Genomic DNA, 19,957 nt, shown 5'->3' with positions numbered 1-19,957 from the left:
CCTTGTCTGCTCGTAGTCTTCATTTTTCTGTTGACTGTTTGGGGAGTGTGGCCTCTGGCCTCATGGGTCCCCTGGATTGGGTTTACCGCAGGTATGGGCAAACTTGGGCCTTTCCTCCTGGTGTTTTGGACTTCAGCTCCCTCCATTCCGAACAGCCTCAGTCCCTTTCTTTTCCCCCCTTGGCAGCATCTGTCCCTTTCCACTTCCTCCTCGGTATCCTCAATCCCTTTCCTTTTGCCCCTCAGCAGCCTCGGTCCCTTTCCTTTTGCCCCTCGGCAGCCTCAGTCCCTTTTCGTTTCTATCTCAGCAGCCTCAGTCCCTTTCCTTTTGCCCCTCGGCAGCCTCAGTCCTTTTCCTTTTTCCCCTCTGCAGCCTCAATCCCTTTCATTTTCTCCTTCGGCAGCCTCAGTCCCTTTTCGTTTCTATCTCAGCAGCCTCAGTCCCTTTCCTTTTGCCCCTCGGCAGCCTCAGTCCTTTTCCTTTTTCCCCTCAGCAGCCTCAGTCCTTTTCCTTTTTCCCCTCAGCAGCCTCAGTCCTTTTCCTTTTTCCCCTCAGCAGCCTCAGTCCTTTTCCTTTTTCCCCTCAGCAGCCTCAGTCCTTTTCCTTTTGCCCCTCAGCAGCCTCAGTCCCTTTCCTTTTGCCCCTCGGCAGCCTCAGTCCTTTTCCTTTTTCCCCTCAGCAGCCTCAGTCCTTTTCCTTTTTCCCCTCAGCAGCCTCAATCCCTTTCATTTTCTCCCTCGGCAGCCTCAGTCCCTTTTCGTTTCTATCTCAGCAGCCTCAGTCCCTTTCCTTTTGCCCCTCGGCAGCCTCAATCCCTTTCATTTTCTCCCTCGGCAGCCTCAATCCCTTTCATTTTCTCCCTCGGCAGCCTCAATCCCTTTCATTTTCTCCCTCGGCAGCCTCAGTCCCTTTTCGTTTCTATCTCAGCAGCCTCAGTCCCTTTCCTTTTGCCCCTCGGCAGCCTCAATCCCTTTCATTTTCTCCCTCGGCAGCCTCAGTCCCTTTCCTTTTGCCCCTCGGCAGCCTCAGTCCTTTTCCTTTTTCCCCTCAGCAGCCTCAGTCCTTTTCCTTTTTCCCCTCAGCAGCCTCAATCCCTTTCATTTTCTCCCTCGGCAGCCTCAGTCCCTTTTCGTTTCTATCTCAGCAGCCTCAGTCCCTTTCCTTTTGCCCCTCGGCAGCCTCAATCCCTTTCATTTTCTCCCTCGGCAGCCTCAGTCCCTTTTCGTTTCTATCTCAGCAGCCTCAGTCCCTTTCCTTTTGCCCCTCGGCAGCCTCAATCCCTTTCATTTTCTCCCTCGGCAGCCTCAGTCCCTTTCATTTTCTCCCTCGGCAGCCTCAGTCCCTTTTCGTTTCTATCTCAGCAGCCTCAGTCCCTTTCCTTTTGCCCCTCGGCAGCCTCAATCCCTTTCATTTTCTCCTTCGGCAGCCTCAGTCCCTTTTCGTTTCTATCTCAGCAGCCTCAGTCCCTTTCCTTTTGCCCCTCGGCAGCCTCAGTCCTTTTCCTTTTTCCCCTCAGCAGCCTCAGTCCTTTTCCTTTTTCCCCTCAGCAGCCTCAGTCCTTTTCCTTTTTCCCCTCAGCAGCCTCAGTCCTTTTCCTTTTGCCCCTCAGCAGCCTCAGTCCCTTTCCTTTTGCCCCTCGGCAGCCTCAGTCCTTTTCCTTTTTCCCCTCAGCAGCCTCAGTCCTTTTCCTTTTTCCCCTCAGCAGCCTCAATCCCTTTCATTTTCTCCCTCGGCAGCCTCAGTCCCTTTTCGTTTCTATCTCAGCAGCCTCAGTCCCTTTCCTTTTGCCCCTCGGCAGCCTCAATCCCTTTCATTTTCTCCCTCGGCAGCCTCAATCCCTTTCATTTTCTCCCTCGGCAGCCTCAATCCCTTTCATTTTCTCCCTCGGCAGCCTCAGTCCCTTTTCGTTTCTATCTCAGCAGCCTCAGTCCCTTTCCTTTTGCCCCTCGGCAGCCTCAATCCCTTTCATTTTCTCCCTCGGCAGCCTCAGTCCCTTTCATTTTCTCCCTCGGCAGCCTCAGTCCCTTTTCGTTTCTATCTCAGCAGCCTCAGTCCCTTTCCTTTTGCCCCTCGGCAGCCTCAATCCCTTTCATTTTCTCCCTCGCCAGCCTCAGTCCCTTTTCGTTTCTATCTCAGCAGCCTCAGTCCCTTTCCTTTTGCCCCTCGGCAGCCTCAATCCCTTTCATTTTCTCCCTCGGCAGCCTCAGTCCCTTTTCGTTTCTATCTCAGCAGCCTCAGTCCCTTTCCTTTTGCCCCTCGGCAGCCTCAATCCCTTTCATTTTCTCCCTCGGCAGCCTCAGTCCCTTTTCGTTTCTATCTCAGCAGCCTCAGTCCCTTTCCTTTTGCCCCTCGGCAGCCTCAATCCCTTTCATTTTCTCCCTCGGCAGCCTCAGTCCCTTTTCGTTTCTATCTCAGCAGCCTCAGTCCCTTTCCTTTTGCCCCTCGGCAGCCTCAATCCCTTTCATTTTCTCCCTCGGCAGCCTCAGTCCCTTTTCGTTTCTATCTCAGCAGCCTCAGTCCCTTTCCTTTTGCCCCTCGGCAGCCTCAATCCCTTTCATTTTCTCCCTCGGCAGCCTCAGTCCCTTTTCGTTTCTATCTCAGCAGCCTCAGTCCCTTTCCTTTTGCCCCTCGGCAGCCTCAATCCCTTTCATTTTCTCCCTCGGCAGCCTCAGTCCCTTTTCGTTTTTATCTCAGCAGCCTCAGTCCCTTTCCTTTTGCCCCTCGGCAGCCTCAATCCCTTTCATTTTCTCCCTCGGCAGCCTCAGTCCCTTTTCGTTTCTATCTCAGCAGCCTCAGTCCCTTTCCTTTTGCCCCTCGGCAGCCTCAATCCCTTTCATTTTCTCCCTCGGCAGCCTCAGTCCCTTTTCGTTTCTATCTCAGCAGCCTCAGTCCCTTTCCTTTTGCCCCTCGGCAGCCTCAATCCCTTTCATTTTCTCCCTCGGCAGCCTCAGTCCCTTTTCGTTTCTATCTCAGCAGCCTCAGTCCCTTTCCTTTTGCCCCTCGGCAGCCTCAATCCCTTTCATTTTCTCCCTCGGCAGCCTCAGTCCCTTTTCGTTTCTATCTCAGCAGCCTCAGTCCCTTTCCTTTTGCCCCTCGGCAGCCTCAATCCCTTTCATTTTCTCCCTCGGCAGCCTCAGTCCCTTTTCGTTTCTATCTCAGCAGCCTCAGTCCCTTTCCTTTTGCCCCTCGGCAGCCTCAATCCCTTTCATTTTCTCCCTCGGCAGCCTCAGTCCCTTTTCGTTTCTATCTCAGCAGCCTCAGTCCCTTTCCTTTTGCCCCTCGGCAGCCTCAATCCCTTTCATTTTCTCCCTCGGCAGCCTCAGTCCCTTTTCGTTTCTATCTCAGCAGCCTCAGTCCCTTTCCTTTTGCCCCTCGGCAGCCTCAATCCCTTTCATTTTCTCCCTCGGCAGCCTCAGTCCCTTTTCGTTTCTATCTCAGCAGCCTCAGTCCCTTTCCTTTTGCCCCTCGGCAGCCTCAATCCCTTTCATTTTCTCCCTCGGCAGCCTCAGTCCCTTTCATTTTCTCCCTCGGCAGCCTCAGTCCCTTTTCGTTTCTATCTCAGCAGCCTCAGTCCCTTTCCTTTTGCCCCTCGGCAGCCTCAATCCCTTTCATTTTCTCCCTCGGCAGCCTCAGTCCCTTTTCGTTTCTATCTCAGCAGCCTCAGTCCCTTTCCTTTTGCCCCTCGGCAGCCTCAATCCCTTTCATTTTCTCCCTCGGCAGCCTCAGTCCCTTTTCGTTTCTATCTCAGCAGCCTCAGTCCCTTTCCTTTTGCCCCTCGGCAGCCTCAATCCCTTTCATTTTCTCCCTCGGCAGCCTCAGTCCCTTTTCGTTTCTATCTCAGCAGCCTCAGTCCCTTTCCTTTTGCCCCTCGGCAGCCTCAATCCCTTTCATTTTCTCCCTCGGCAGCCTCAGTCCCTTTTCGTTTCTATCTCAGCAGCCTCAGTCCCTTTCCTTTTGCCCCTCGGCAGCCTCAATCCCTTTCATTTTCTCCCTCGGCAGCCTCAGTCCCTTTTCGTTTCTATCTCAGCAGCCTCAGTCCCTTTCCTTTTGCCCCTCGGCAGCCTCAATCCCTTTCATTTTCTCCCTCGGCAGCCTCAGTCCCTTTTCGTTTCTATCTCAGCAGCCTCAGTCCCTTTCCTTTTGCCCCTCGGCAGCCTCAATCCCTTTCATTTTCTCCCTCGGCAGCCTCAGTCCCTTTTCGTTTCTATCTCAGCAGCCTCAGTCCCTTTCCTTTTGCCCCTCGGCAGCCTCAATCCCTTTCATTTTCTCCCTCGGCAGCCTCAGTCCCTTTTCGTTTCTATCTCAGCAGCCTCAGTCCCTTTCCTTTTGCCCCTCGGCAGCCTCAATCCCTTTCATTTTCTCCCTCGGCAGCCTCAGTCCCTTTTCGTTTCTATCTCAGCAGCCTCAGTCCCTTTCCTTTTGCCCCTCGGCAGCCTCAATCCCTTTCATTTTCTCCCTCGGCAGCCTCAGTCCCTTTTCGTTTCTATCTCAGCAGCCTCAGTCCCTTTCCTTTTGCCCCTCGGCAGCCTCAATCCCTTTCATTTTCTCCCTCGGCAGCCTCAGTCCCTTTTCGTTTTTATCTCAGCAGCCTCAGTCCCTTTCCTTTTGCCCCTCGGCAGCCTCAATCCCTTTCATTTTCTCCCTCGGCAGCCTCAGTCCCTTTTCGTTTCTATCTCAGCAGCCTCAGTCCCTTTCCTTTTGCCCCTCGGCAGCCTCAATCCCTTTCATTTTCTCCCTCGGCAGCCTCAGTCCCTTTTCGTTTCTATCTCAGCAGCCTCAGTCCCTTTCCTTTTGCCCCTCGGCAGCCTCAATCCCTTTCATTTTCTCCCTCGGCAGCCTCAGTCCCTTTTCGTTTCTATCTCAGCAGCCTCAGTCCCTTTCCTTTTGCCCCTCGGCAGCCTCAATCCCTTTCATTTTCTCCCTCGGCAGCCTCAGTCCCTTTTCGTTTCTATCTCAGCAGCCTCAGTCCCTTTCCTTTTGCCCCTCGGCAGCCTCAATCCCTTTCATTTTCTCCCTCGGCAGCCTCAGTCCCTTTTCGTTTCTATCTCAGCAGCCTCAGTCCCTTTCCTTTTGCCCCTCGGCAGCCTCAATCCCTTTCATTTTCTCCCTCGGCAGCCTCAGTCCCTTTTCGTTTCTATCTCAGCAGCCTCAGTCCCTTTCCTTTTGCCCCTCGGCAGCCTCAATCCCTTTCATTTTCTCCCTCGGCAGCCTCAGTCCCTTTTCGTTTCTATCTCAGCAGCCTCAGTCCCTTTCCTTTTGCCCCTCGGCAGCCTCAATCCCTTTCATTTTCTCCCTCGGCAGCCTCAGTCCCTTTTCGTTTCTATCTCAGCAGCCTCAGTCCCTTTCCTTTTGCCCCTCGGCAGCCTCAATCCCTTTCATTTTCTCCCTCGGCAGCCTCAGTCCCTTTCATTTTCTCCCTCGGCAGCCTCAGTCCCTTTTCGTTTCTATCTCAGCAGCCTCAGTCCCTTTCCTTTTGCCCCTCGGCAGCCTCAATCCCTTTCATTTTCTCCCTCGGCAGCCTCAGTCCCTTTTCGTTTCTATCTCAGCAGCCTCAGTCCCTTTCCTTTTGCCCCTCGGCAGCCTCAATCCCTTTCATTTTCTCCCTCGGCAGCCTCAGTCCCTTTTCGTTTCTATCTCAGCAGCCTCAGTCCCTTTCCTTTTGCCCCTCGGCAGCCTCAATCCCTTTCATTTTCTCCCTCGGCAGCCTCAGTCCCTTTTCGTTTCTATCTCAGCAGCCTCAGTCCCTTTCCTTTTGCCCCTCGGCAGCCTCAATCCCTTTCATTTTCTCCCTCGGCAGCCTCAGTCCCTTTTCGTTTCTATCTCAGCAGCCTCAGTCCCTTTCCTTTTGCCCCTCGGCAGCCTCAATCCCTTTCATTTTCTCCCTCGGCAGCCTCAGTCCCTTTTCGTTTCTATCTCAGCAGCCTCAGTCCCTTTCCTTTTGCCCCTCGGCAGCCTCAATCCCTTTCATTTTCTCCCTCGGCAGCCTCAGTCCCTTTTCGTTTCTATCTCAGCAGCCTCAGTCCCTTTCCTTTTGCCCCTCGGCAGCCTCAATCCCTTTCATTTTCTCCCTCGGCAGCCTCAGTCCCTTTTCGTTTCTATCTCAGCAGCCTCAGTCCCTTTCCTTTTGCCCCTCGGCAGCCTCAATCCCTTTCATTTTCTCCCTCGGCAGCCTCAGTCCGTTTCATTTTCTCCCTCGGCAGCCTCAGTCCCTTTTCGTTTCTATCTCAGCAGCCTCAGTCCCTTTCCTTTTGCCCCTCAGCAGCCTCAGTCCCTTTCCTTTTGCCCCTCGGCAGCCTCAGTCCCTTTCATTTTCTCCCTCGGCAGCCTCAGTCCCTTTTCGTTTCTATCTCAGCAGCCTCAGTCCCTTTCCTTTTCTCCTTTGGTGTCCTCAGTCCCTTTCCTTTCCCCCCTCAGCAGCCTCAGTCCCTTTCCTTTTCTCCGTCAGCAGCCTCGGTCCCTTTCCTCCCCCCCCCCCCTCTGCAGCCTCAGTCCCTTTCCTTTTCTCCGTCAGCAGCCTCGGTCCCTTTCCTCCCCCCCCCCCCCCCTCTGCAGCCTCAGTCCCTTTCCTCTTGCCCCTCGGCACCCTCGGGCCCTTTCCTCTTGCCTCTCGGCAGCCTCAGTTTCTTTTCCCCTCGGCACCCTCAGTCCCTTTCCTTTTCTCCTTTGGTGTCCTCAGGCCCTTTCCTTTTGCTCCTCGGTAGCCTCAGTTCCTTTCCTTTTTCTCCTTGGCAGGCTCAGACCCTTTCCTTTCCCCCCTCGGCAGCCTCAGTCCTTTTCCTTTTTGAGGGGGAAAAGGAAGGGGCCTGAGACTGTTCAGAATGGTGGGAGTGGCAGTCCAAAACACCTGGAGAGCTGAAGCTTCCCCGTGCCTTGTTCACAGGATCCATGGTATTTGGAGATTAACATTAACATACATTTTCACCTCTTTCTCCGAACATCACATAGGGAAATCTTTTTCCACATGCCCTATTGACCCAAGTCTTTGGGCTAAACAACCTGGCCAAAATTAGGGTGCGCATTAGATTTGAGTAAATGGGGTCATCTTAGTGCTGAGCCAAAGGGGAAGCTGTTTCAGCAGCTCTTATATGTAATGTGAGGGCCCTTGCTCAACACTGTGGGACTCTGGGATTTGTAGTTTAGTGAGCCATCAGCTCTCTTCGGCAGAGAAGACTCAAAGCCTTGTCAAGCTACAACCCCCCTCCTCATGACTCCACAGCATTGAACCAAGGGCAGTGAAAGTGGGTTCATTCTACAACATAGCTACACCCCAACATAGCTACACCCCAAGACTTTCTTTTCCATTGCTTGAATCCAGGGAGAACATGGATGAGCTCCAGCTCCCCATGAGAGAAGCCTCCCACAAGGATGGTAAACATCTGGGCAATGTCCTTGCAGACGGCCAATTCTCTCACACAAGAAGCGACTTGCAGTTTCTCACGTCGCTCCTGACACCAAAAACAAAAATAGGCAAACTTGGGCCCTCCGGGTGTTTTGAACTTCCACAATTCCTAACAGCCTACCAGCTATTAGGAATTGTGGGATTTGGAGTCTAAAGCACCTGGAGGGCCCAAGTTTCCCCATACCTGATTTAACCCTTTGGGCAATCAATTTGACGCCTTCTTTCGGCCCATGGAGTGGTCCCAATAGGGACACTGGGCCAAAATGGTGGAACTAGGTCCACGGAGTGTTGTGGCCCTTCCCTCTCATGGCTGTGCCCTGCCTTGAGGCTCTGCTTCCGTCTTTGCTGGGCCAAGTCCTTCCCCAATGCGTCCCGGAATGGGCGGGGAGATGCTTCCTCCAGCGCCTATTAATATCCCTCCCCAGGTGGACTTTGCCTGTAGACCTTCTGACGTGCTGCTGAGATGGCGGTCCTTGTGGTGTGGCTGCTCCTGTCCGTCTGCAGTGCTGCATTCGGGCAGCAGATGATGTCCCCCTGTGACAGGTGAGGAGCCAGTTGAGGGTGGCATGGGGGGCAACTCTAGAGGTCTCACACTGGCTTACTACTGGAAGCCGGGGAGCCAGAACACAATGCAGGTGGGTAGATGGGCACCAGGACAGTGGAGAACCTGGAAGAATGAGAAGGAACCTTATACTTGGTGGTGAAGGTGGGTAGGGCAGAGGAGTGGCTGGGAAGAGGTGTCCTCTGAGTATCCAGGACACAAGAGGGTCCAAGAGGTGCCCCTCATGCCTGCTGCATTCGGGCAGCAGATGATGCCCCCCTGTGACAGGTGAGGAGCCAGTTGAGGGTGGCATTGGGGGCAAATCTAGAGGTCTCACATTGGCTTACTACTGGAAGCCAGGGAACCAGAACTCACAATGGAGGTGGGTAGATGGGCACCAGGACAGTGGACAACCTGGAAGAATGAGAAGGAACCTTATACCTGAATAAATACTTGGTGGTGAAGGTGGGTAGGGCAGAGGAGTGGCTGGGAAGAGGTGTCCTCTGAGTGTCCAGGACACAAGAGAGTCCAAGAGGTGCCCCTCATGCCTGGCTCAGGTGGCATTGGGGGCAACTCTAGAGATCTCACATTGGCTTACTACTGGAAGCCAGGGAGCCAGAACTCACAATGCAGGTGGGTAGATGGGCACCAGGACAGTGGACAACCTGGAAGAATGAGAAGGAACCTTATACCTGAATAAATACTTGGTGGTGAAGGTGGGTAGGGCAGAGGAGTGGCTGGGAAGAGGTGTCCTCTGAGTGTCCAGGACACAAGAGGGTCCAAGAGGTGCCCCTCATGCCTGGCTCGGGTGGCATTGGGGCAACTCTAGAGGTCTCACATTGGCTTACTACTGGAAGCCGAGGAGCCAGAACACAATGCAGGTGAGTAGATGGGCACCAGGACTGGACAACCTGGAAGAATGAGAAGGAACCTTATACCTGAATAAATACTTGGCAGTGAAGGTGGGCAGGGCAGAGGAGTGGCTGGGAAGAGGTGTCCTCTGAGTGTCCAGGACACAAGAGGGTCCAAGAGGTGACCCTCATGCCTGGCTCGGGTGGCATTGGGGCAACTCTAGAGGCCTCACATTGGCTTACTACTGGAAGCCAGGGAGCCAGAACACAATGAAGGTGGGTAGGTGGGCACCAAGACAACCTGGAAGAATGAGAAGGAACCTTATACCTGAATAAATACTTGGTGGTGAAGGTGGGTAGGGCAGAGGAGTGGCTAGGAAGAGGTGTCCTCTGAGTATCCAGGACACAAGAGGGTCCAAGAGGTGCCCCTCATGCTCTGCTCTTCTCAGCCAGATCTACTGCACCGGAGAACTCCTCAAGCAGGTGCAGCAGGCCAAGCTCTTCCAGGATGACAAGCACTTTGTGGACATGCCCCTGAAGGCCAGCCCAGGTGAGGAGAGGCCCAGACATCCAGCCTTTTGGGAAAGGGAGGGGGAACGTTGCCACTTCACACAGAAACCCAAGTGGATGGTCTGGTCCTCCACCAACCATGCTTGGTTGGTGGAGGACCAGAATTTCCAGCTTCTGGGCTGTGTCAATCCACCTGGGGGGATTAGGCTGAGCTTCGGAAGGTGCCAACTGGGTGCCACCCATGAGCAGAAGCAGGCGAGGTGTTCCAGGAAGGGCCTGGCAGGCGAGGGGAGGGCCAGGTGGAGGCCAAGATCCCCCTCCACCATCATTGGTGCCCACATCCATGGGCAGAGTGTGCCCGGCCCTTGCCATGACCATGGTTCCTTGCTCCGACAGAGGAGGTCCTGCACCAGTTCTGGCAGCAGGTCAACGCCACGGCTGGAGGCACGTTGTCCCAAGAGCAGGTGAAGGTGTTTGTGGAGGGGCATTTCTCTCCTCCGGGGCAGGAGCTGGAGAGCTGGGCGCCTCCGGACTGGACGGACAGGTACACAAAGCTGATCTGTAGCACAGGCCTATTAAGATAATAATAATAAACTTTATACCCCGTCACCATCTCCCCAATGAGGACTCGATGCCCATACGTGTTTGGGGAGCGCCCTTCATCAGAAAAGCACAAGGAATGTGTTCACCGGAGCATAGCTTGGTCACCATCCCCACCCCCCACACCCAGGAGGGGGGCTGCAAAGGGGGTCCCCGAGTTTCTGGCCACTTCCTTATGTATTTCATATACTTCTACCCCGCCCTTCTCAACCCCCGAGGGGGGACTCAGGGCGCCTTACAAAGTGGCACAATTTGGTGCCTACACAAATGCAATAACATATAAAAACAGCAATTAAATGGTTCTTGTGGGTTTTTTCGGGCTATAGGGCCATGTTCTAGAGGCATTTTCTCCTGACGTTTCACCTGCATCTATGGCAAGCATCCTCAGGGGTAGTGAGGTCTGTTGGAACTAGGACAATGGGTTTATATATCTGTGGAATGGCTGGGGTGGGGCAAGGAGCTCTTCTCTGCTGGAGCTAGGTGTGAATGTTTCAACTGACCACTTTCATTAGCATTTGAAGGCCTGCCTGAGCCTGGGAAAATCCCCTGTTGAGAAGTGTTAAGATTTTAGAGTTTTTTAATACTGGCTACCAGAATCTGTCTACCAGTATTAAAAAAACTCTAAAATTACAACAGCAAAACAGCAGAGAGGAAACAACCAGGCACATCTTAACACCTCTCAACAAAATATTTTCCCAGGCTCAGCCAGGCCTTCAAATGCTAATGAAGGTGTTCAGTTGAAACATTCACACCTAGCTCCAGCAGGGAAGAGCTCTTTGCCCCACCCCAGTCATTCCACAGATATATAAACCCATTGTCCTAGTTCCAACAGACCTCACTACCTCTGAGGATGCTTGCCATAGATGCAGGCGAAACGTCAGGAGAAATGCCTCTAGAACATGGCCCTATAGCCCGAAAAAACCCACAAGAACCTAGTGATTCCAGCCATGAAAGCCTTCGACAATACAGCAATTAAATGGTTAACAATTTAAACAACAATATATCTTACATTCAATAGCCAATCTCAAGCACAGCGTTTGCTAACTCAAGAGTCCATACTTCGTTCCACATTGTCCATTCCTATCCGTCGTCACAGTCCCTTATTCATCTGCCAGATTGCCCAAACGCCTGGTCCCACATCCATGTTTTTAATTTCTTTCTGAAGGAAAGGAGTGATGTTGCTGATCTAATTTCCCCGGGGAGTTTATTCCATAGGTGAGGAGCCACCACTGAGAAGGCCCTGCTCCTCGTCCTCACCAATCTCACTTGTGACAGAGTCGGGGCCGAGAGCAGGGCCTCCCCAGAGGATCTCAGACTCTGAGGTGGGACGTGGAGGGAGATGCGTTCGGACAGATATGCTGGGCCGGAACCGTATAGGGTTTTGTAGGTCAAAACCAGCACTTTGAATTGTGCTCGGAAGTGGATTGGCAGCCAGTGGAGCTGACACAACAGGGGGTGGTATGCTCCCTGTATGACGCTCCGGTGAGCAATCTGGACTAATTGAAGTTTCCGAACAGTTTTCAAAGGCAACCCCACGTAGAGTGCGTTGCAGTAATCTATCCTTCCACCCTCGATCCCCCCACCTTTCATTTGTGATCCTTTCCTAGCCCCCCGGTCCTGAAGAAGATTTCGGATGAGAGGCTGCGGTCCTGGGCCCAGGCTCTCAACGACAAGTGGAAGCAGTTGGGCAGGAAGGTAGAGCAAAGTGGGGGGCAGCTGGGGCACCTTTGTGGGGTTGGGAGGGAGGATGCCAAGACAGATACCCATGCCTTCCCTTTGCTCCCAGATGAAGGCGGAGGTCCAAACCAGCCCCAAGCGCCACTCCCTGATCTATGTGCCGAACCCACTCATCGTTCCAGGAGGACGGTTCATCGAGTACTACTACTGGTAAAAAAAGTACCTTTTCCGTACTTCTAGTTCTTTATCTCCATATACGAACCCATGCGATCCCTCCGATCATCTGGAGAGGCTCTGCTCTCGATCCCACCAGCCTCGCAGGCGCGATTGGTGGGGACGAGAGAGAGAGCCTTTTCGGTGGTGGCCCCTCGACTCTGAAACTCACTCCCTAAAGACACCAGACAGACCCCAACCCTGGCAGTCTTTAGGAGGATCTTGAAGGCTGTTCCAGGGTGCCTTCCCGGAATAATGATCCCATAGCACTTTGTCCTCTAAAGCACTTTACACTTCTTTAGGTCTGCTCGTATGCCCTTCCACAAACGCCACTATCACCTTCTCGCTCATGTCCCAGCATCATTTTAATTTTACATTTGGCCTTCCCACTGTTTTTAATTGTATGTTGTCTTATTGATAATGTATATTTTATTGTCTATGCTTTTTATTTCTTATTTTAATTACTTGTGTTGTTAGGTTCTTGTGGGTCTTTTCGGGCTATAGGGCCATGTTCTAGAGGCATTTTCTCCTGACGTTTCGCCTGCATCTATGGCAAGCATCCTCAGAGGTAGTGAGGTCTGTTGGAATTAGGACAATGGGTTTATATATCTGTGGAATGGCTGGGGTGGGGCAAGGAGCTCTGAGGATGCTTGCCATAGATGCAGGCGAAACGTCAGGAGAAATGCCTCTAGAACATGGCTCTATAGCCCGAAAAAACCCACAAGAACCTAGTGATTCCAGCCACGAAAGCCTTCAACAATACTTGTGTTGTTGTTTTATTGCTTGTATTGTTGTATTTGGGCTCGGCCTCATGTAAGCCGCACCGAGTCCCCTGGGGAGGTGATAGCGGGGTACAAATAAAGTGTTATTGTTCTTATTTATTATTTATCTGCTGGTCAGTGTGGACCTGGAGGGGTCTGCCTGTTCCTTGGCTCCTGCTAAAGAGGCCCCCCAAATCACTTGAGCACTCAGGACTTCTGTGTGTGAGTGAGGAGGGTCCTTCTGCTTCAATCAGTGGGTCCAAGGGGGTGGTCTGCACACTCACACAGCCTCGGCCTCTCCCTGCAGGGACTCCTTCTGGGTCATCGAAGGCCTTCTGCTCTGCAACATGACCTCCACGGCCCAGGGCATGATCAGGAACTTCCTCCACTTGGTGCAGCAGTGAGTGTCCAGCTGGGGTTCAGTGGAGGGGAGTGGGGCGAGGGCTGAAGGAGGAGGGCCATGTCATGTCATGCGCTTGCACTTGTGCGCATCCTTCTGGCCATGCTCCAGCGCCTCCTTGAGCCGTGCCTTTGTTCCACTGCGACTTACCAACAGGTTTGGGCACATCCCCAACGGGGGCCGGGTCTACTACGTGCGCCGGAGCCAACCCCCGCTCCTCAGCCTGATGGTGGAGAAGTACCTGGCGCACACCAAAGACACCACCTTCCTCAGGTGAGGCCCCTCAGAGTGGACCATCCGGGACAGCCCAAGCACAATCAAAGCCCTCCTGACAGAGGGCCATCTGTCTCCCTGCCCAACCCTCCTCACAAATGGATTGTATTGGGGGGGGGGGGTCCCTTTGCAATGCAAAGACAGCAGGGACCATTCCCCAGGGACCATTCCCCAGTCGCATCTGCTCCTGAGTTCCCTTCCTGCCTTTTTCCAGGGAGAGCATCTCTCTTTTGGAGACCGAGTACCACTTCTGGCAAGAGCAGAGGGCCATCAACGTCTCCATGGGGGGCCGGGACTACACCTTGAACCGCTACCAGGTGCCGGTGGGGGAGCCCAGGTGAGGTGGGGCACATGTCATAGGTCTGGCCACCAAAGTGCCAGTCTGGTCCTCCAAACAAGAACAATAACTGGGTTGATGTAGGTTTTTTCGGGCTATATGGCCATGTTCTAAAGGCATTTCTCCTGACGTTTCGCCTGCATCTATGGCAAACATCCTCAGAGGTAGTGAGGTCTGTTGGAAGTAGGAAAGTGGGCTTATATATCTGTGGAATGACCAGGGTGGGACAAAGGACTCTTTTCTGCTGGAGCTAGGTGGGAATGTTTCAACTGACCACCTTGATTAGCATTTGATGGCCTGGCAGTGCCTGGAGCAACCTTTTGTTGAGAGGTAATTAGATGTCCTTGTTTGTTTCCTCTCTATTGTCGTGCTGTTCTAATTTTAAAGTTTTTTAATGATCAAAATCTGACTACCAGTATTTAAAAACTCTAAAATTAGAACAGCACAACAACAGAAAGGAAACAAACAAGGACTTCTAATCACCTCTCAACAAAAGTTTGCTCCAGGCACTGCCAGGCCATCAAATGCTAATCAAGGTGGTCAGTTGAAACATTCACACCTAGCTCCAGCAGACAAGAGTCCTTTGTCCCACCCTGGTCATTCAATGCTCCGATTCTGTGGAACTCATTGCCTCCATATATTAGAGCAATGTCGGAGTTGCGACCTTTTGCAAAGGCGCTCAAGACTTGGCTGTTTGGTTGTGCATTTAAGTAACCGGATCAAATATTGCCATAGTCACTGCTGAATGTTTTTATGTTGAATGTTTTTATGTTGAATGTTTTTATATTGAATGTTTTATATTGTGTATAAACTGTTTTAAATTGTAAGTTGCTCGGAGCACCTTGGTGGAGAGCGACTAATTAAGAAATAAAGTGATGATGATGATGATGATGGTTCCACAGATATATAAACCCACTTTCCTAGTTCCAACAGACCTCACTACCTCTGAGGATGCTTGCCATAGATGCAGGCGAAACGTCAGGAGAAAATGCCTCTAGAACATGGCCCTATAGCCTGAAAAAAACTACAACAACCCAATGATTCCAGCCATGAAAGCCTCCTTCGACAATACAAAGAACAATAACAACACCTTCCTCCATCTCTCTCCTCAGACCAGAGTCCTACATGAAGGATGTGGAAGTGGCTGCCGGCTTGGACGAAGGTAGCCCCCTCTCCTTGCTGCCCTCCTCATCCTCCCTGCGGGCCAAGGCAAGGACTGGCCCTTGAGCCTTGTTATGCTCAGTGCCGCCTCTCTCTCTCTCTCCCTTGGACCCCATTGCAGCATCCCAGCGAGCGCTCTGGTCGGAGCTGCACAGTGGCGCAGAGTCCGGTTGGGACTTCTCTTCCCGATGGTTCCTCCCGGGACCTCCTCCCCTCCAGGCCGGGCTGCAGGACCTCAGGACCAGTGCTGTGGTGCCGGTGGACCTGAACGCCATCCTCTGCCGCGTGGAGGGACTCCTGGCCTCCTTCCATAGGGATTTGGGTGAGGATTTTTATTTGTCGTGTCAGAGCAACCAGTCCATTATATTACATTTCTAACAGAACATAGCAAACAAACAAACAGAAAAGTACAAAACTTTTGAGTTTGGTAGTTGGTTAGATGTCCTTTGACCAGTATCTGGCCACTTGGAGTGCTTCCGGTGTTGCTGCAAGAAGGTCCTCCATGGTGCATGTGGCAGGGCTCAGGTTGCATTGCAGCAGGTGGTCAGTGGTTTGCTCTTCTCCGCACTCGCATGTCGAGGATTCCACTTTCTGAAGGTTGGCTCTGCATCTCGTGGTGCCAGAGCGCAGTCTATTCAGCGCCTTCCAAGTCGCCCAGTCCTCTGTGTGCCCAGGAAGGAGTCTCTCATTTGGTATCAGCCATTGGTTGAGGTGCTGGGTTTGAGCCTGCCACTTTTGGACTCTCGCTTGCTCAGGTGTTCCAGGAAGTGTCTCTGTAGATCTTAGAAAACTATGTCTAGATTTAAGTCGTTGACGTGCTGGCTGATACCCAAACAGGGGATGAGCTGGAGATGTCTCTGCCTTGGTCCTTTCACTATTGGCTGCTCCTTCCCGGTGGATGTCAGGTGGTGCAATACCGGCTAAGCAGTGTAATTTCTCCAGTGGTGTAGGGCGCAGACACCCCGTGATAATGCGGCATGTCTCATGAAGAGCCACATCCACTGTTTTAGCATGGTGAGATGTGTTCCACACTGGGCATGCGTACTCAGCAGCAGAGTAGCACAGCGCAAGGGCAGGTGTCTTCACTGTGTCTGGTTGTGGGTGAGGAAAACCACTGGATCTAGGGTGCCTTGGGGGTGGGGGTCCAAGCCTGGCTTCCTTCCTAGGTTCTGTGATGGCAGGTGCCGCCTCTCTTCTGAAGGGAACACCCAGGTAGCTGAGCAGTTCCAGGCTGCCCGTGAGGAGCGAGAGCGGGCAATGCGGGCCGTCTTCTGGGATCAAGAGGTCGGGACCTGGCTGGACTACAACCTCCTGCGGCAGCGGCGCAACCGGGCATTCTACCCGACTAACGTGGCCCCTTTGTGGGCAGAGTGTGGAGCAAGCGCTGCCGAAACAGAGAGCGCCCTGCGCTACCTGGAGGTGAGTAGAGCTCTGACGCAGGACTCCACGGGGCATCTTTGTGACATAATTGTGACAAAATTTAAATCATGTGTAATTCATGTTTAATCAGCCCACACACTGCCTTACCAGAGAAAGAAAATATGACATACAGATCATCAATAAAGAATGAGTAGTTTACTCTTCATAATGAAGAACAATATATTTACAATCATGTGGTTAGTTGCACTATCTCACATATTGTCAGGTTGTTGTCGGTTTTTTTCAGGCTATATGACCACGTTCTAGAGGCATTCTCTCCTGACGTTTCGCCTGCATCTATGGCAAGTATCCTCAGAGGTAGTGCGGTCTGTTGGAACTAGGAAAAAGGGTTTATATATCTGTGGAATGGCCCGGGTGGGACAAAGGACTCTTGTCTGCTGGAGCTAGGTGTGAATGTTTCAACTGACCACCTTGATTAGCATTTGATGGTCTGGCAGTGCCTGGAGCAAACTTTTGTTGAGATGTGATTAGATGTCCTTGTTCGTTTCCTCTCTGTTGTTTTGCTGTTGTAATTTTAGAGATTTTTTTAATACTGGTCGCCAGATTTTGTTCATTTTTATGGTTTCCTCCTTTCTGTTGAGATTATCCACATGCTTCTTGTGGATTTCAATGGCTTCTCTGTGCAGTCTGACATGGTGGTTGTGAGAGTGGTCCAGCATTTCTGTGTTCTCAAATAATATGCTGTGTCCAGGTTGGTTCCTCAGGTGCTCTGCTATCGCACTGCCAGGCCATCAAATGCTAATCAAGGTAGTCAGTTGAGACATTCACACATAGCTCCAGCAGACAAGAGTCCTTTGTCCCACCCTGGTCATTCCACAGATATATAAACCCTTTTTCCTAGTTACAACAGACCTCACTACCTCTGAGGATGCTTGCCATAGATGCAGGCGAAACGTCAGGAGAGAATGCCTCTAGACCATGGCCATATAGCCCAAAAAAACCTGCAACAACCCAGTGATTCCGGCCATGAAAGCCTTCGACAATACATTCACATATTGTCCTTTCAAGAGAGATTTAAAACATTATTTCAGCAGCACATGAACCAAGAGCACACTCCAATCACTGTCTCTCTGTCTACTTCCCTCTGCTTCATTCTAAGCACCTGTACACAGCTCAAGCCTGAAAAATGTAACAGTATCCAAAGGTCCCAGGCTCAGCTAGCTCCCTGAGTGTTGCCCAGACAATCAGCTTCGTGCATCTTATTTTACAATTGACACACACATATTAACTGATTTCTCACATGCTCCAACGATCTTCACCTTGCGTGTTAAAGACAATCAATCCTGAAGTGTGAGGCCATGGGGCATTCTCTGTCCAACGGCCGCCCCATATCCGCCTGTTTTTCCTCCACAGGAGAATCCAGCCCTCTCCTATCACAATGGACTGCCCACTTCCTTGGCGGACACAGGGCAACAGTGGGACTTGCCCAACGCCTGGGCCCCGCTCCAGGACATGGTCATCGAAGGTAAAGCACGCCCCTCTCCCCTTATCCACAGGTATGTGATGACCATTGGAGCTCAGCCTGCAGAGTGTCCAGATCTGTAGCTTTCTGGTGAAGAAATTACCTCAGAAACAAAGTTGGAAGGCTTTAATCCCAAAAGTATGCATTAGGGAATGCAACAAAATTCCAACTGACAGTGTATTTGCCTCACCCTGGCCCCTCCCTTGCATTGCTCCCATTTCCATGGCAACCCTCTCCCAGATTTCAAAATATACACAGGACAGGTCTAAGGCATGGCCTACTTCCTTGGCTTCACACAAAACCAGGAAATAAGGTCTTGACACAGTTACACTCCCCGTTGCACCCTTTCTTTCCTCTTTGTAGTTGTGTGTCAGGGGGAGGACCATTGGGGCAAAGCCTGCAGTGTCCAGATCTGTAGCTTTCTGGTGAAGAAATTACCTTAGAAACAAAGTTGGAAGGCTTTAATCCCAAAAGCATGCATTAGGGAATGCAACAAAATTCCAACTGACAGTTTATTTGCCTCAGAGGGAGGACCTTTGGAGAAAACCTGCAGAGTTAGACTCCCCACTGCATCCCCTAAAAGCTCTTTCTTCCCTCCTCACTTGTAGCAGCCAAGCGGCAGGTTTAGTGAGGGAAGTGTGGGGTTGTTGGGGTTCAGCCTCCGTGTGAACCTGAACCTGATTCTCTGATTGTATTTCCTGATGCAACTGAGCAGGCTAGTGAACCTGTATTTTGCCCTGATGGTTTGGAAACCATTGATTCTGGGGGCAGTGGCTTGGAAAGTGAAACTACACATCCTGATGAGAATGTTTCAGAATCAAATGGTGATAACTCTCCAGAGGAGCTAGCACCTGCCTTTTTTAATGAGGATAGGAAAGGACAGATTTGGAAAAACAGGAGTGAATCACAAAGTCTGCGAAGGTCAAGTAGATTAAAGCAGAAGGAGGTTTCAAAGTCTGGAGACATGTCCCGAAGGTTTCTTTAGTTTTAAGCGTCTCTCCCCGGGCTGTCTCGTTAGATCAATCATCATTTAGACTGAGGAATCACCTTGGCAGATTTCCCGTTTCCCATGGCCTGCATTCTCAGAGGCTTCTAGTTTCCAAGTACGGTTAGTGAGATGCTAACAGGTTCCAGGTTTTTATAGTGTTGCTTTTGGAATTTTGATCTAGTTCAGAGACATTCCTGACTGCTGAGTTTTTACTGTGGCTTTTTGACTTTGCATTTACCTTTATTTTGTAACCATTTTTCATCAATAAAAAGGGATTGATTTTCCCACAGTCAAGTGTGGTGGATTTAATGTTATGGTCTCGTTTCCTAACCTGGAAGGGGTCCTTTCCAGGTTAGGGGTGGCTTTTAAGGTGCTCTCCAAGGTGCTGGAAGGGCCTGTAGCACATGAACAGAGGCTTGGAGCGAAGCCATGCTCCTGACCGAGCGTTTCCTCTTACCCTCCAGGCCTGGCCAAATCTTCCTCGCCCCGTGCACAAGAGCTGGCCTTCGCTTTGGCCCAACGCTGGGTGAGAACCAACCTGGCCGTCTACGAGAGGTACCAGGGCATGTTTGAGAAGGTGAGGCATGCGGGCGCACCTGTCCCAACCTCTTGGAACAAGAAAGGGATGGAAAGAAACGAGTAGGAATTGTGGAATCAGGCACAGGGAATCTTTCCCTCTCTCCCCAGTATAACGTGGAAGGGGACGGGAAGCCAGGTGGAGGTGGAGAGTACGCCGTGCAGGTAAGGCAGCCCCTTCCCCATCCACCTCAAAGGCGAGCAAGTGGGTTTCTCCCTTTGGATTCCCATGCGCTCTGTGCATTTGCAGGAGGGCTTCGGATGGACCAACGGCGTGGCTCTGAAGCTGCTGGACCTCTATGGTGACCGCCTCACCTCCTCTGCAGGCTCCTTCCTGCCAGACACTTGGACCTGGGTCTGGGTCTGGGTCTTCCTTCTGGTCACCTTGGCCTGAGAGGATACCACCCTCTCAGGCTGGGCTTCGGACACCTTCTGCTCGTACTCTGTGCATTTCCTGCTATGATGGGCATCTGCTGGGATGGCTTTGTGTGTGCCTTGGACTCGACAGCCCAGGCATGTGCAAACTTGGACCCTCCAGGTGTTTTGGACTTCAACTCCCACAATTCCTAGCAGCCAGTAGGCTGCTAGGAATTGTGGGAGTTGAAGTCCAAAACACCTGGAGGGCCCAAGTCTGGGCTAGCTCACCACACATCCCTTGAAGCATGATGTTGGCACATTCACGGCTCCATCGCAGCATTCGTTTGCGTAGAGAGAGGAAAGGAAGGTGCGCTGCCAGGCATTGTAAATAAAAGGCTTTATTATTCCCCA

General features: G+C 51.9%; 1 protein-coding gene across 1 annotated transcript; it reads left to right on the top strand.

The window, feature by feature from the left end:
* Positions 1-7,850: 7,850 nt before the first annotated feature.
* Positions 7,851-19,957, top strand: TREH (trehalase; the record flags this gene model as incomplete). The annotated part of the gene is made up of 15 exons (XM_060787282.2): positions 7,851-7,942; positions 9,241-9,341; positions 9,698-9,845; positions 11,509-11,596; positions 11,688-11,788; positions 12,860-12,952; positions 13,109-13,225; positions 13,440-13,562; positions 14,675-14,724; positions 14,845-15,045; positions 15,925-16,142; positions 17,517-17,628; positions 19,078-19,190; positions 19,301-19,354; positions 19,440-19,957. Coding segments are annotated over 15 exons (1,755 nt in total), but the record flags the coding sequence as incomplete, so codon positions are not given.

The sequence above is a fragment of the Anolis sagrei genome, chromosome 7 (assembly GCF_037176765.1).
Source record: "Anolis sagrei isolate rAnoSag1 chromosome 7, rAnoSag1.mat, whole genome shotgun sequence".
Classification (NCBI taxonomy): Eukaryota; Metazoa; Chordata; class Lepidosauria; order Squamata; family Dactyloidae; genus Anolis; species Anolis sagrei.
Note: the sequence above shows the minus strand (reverse complement) of the source record. Positions and strands in the feature narration are given on the sequence as shown.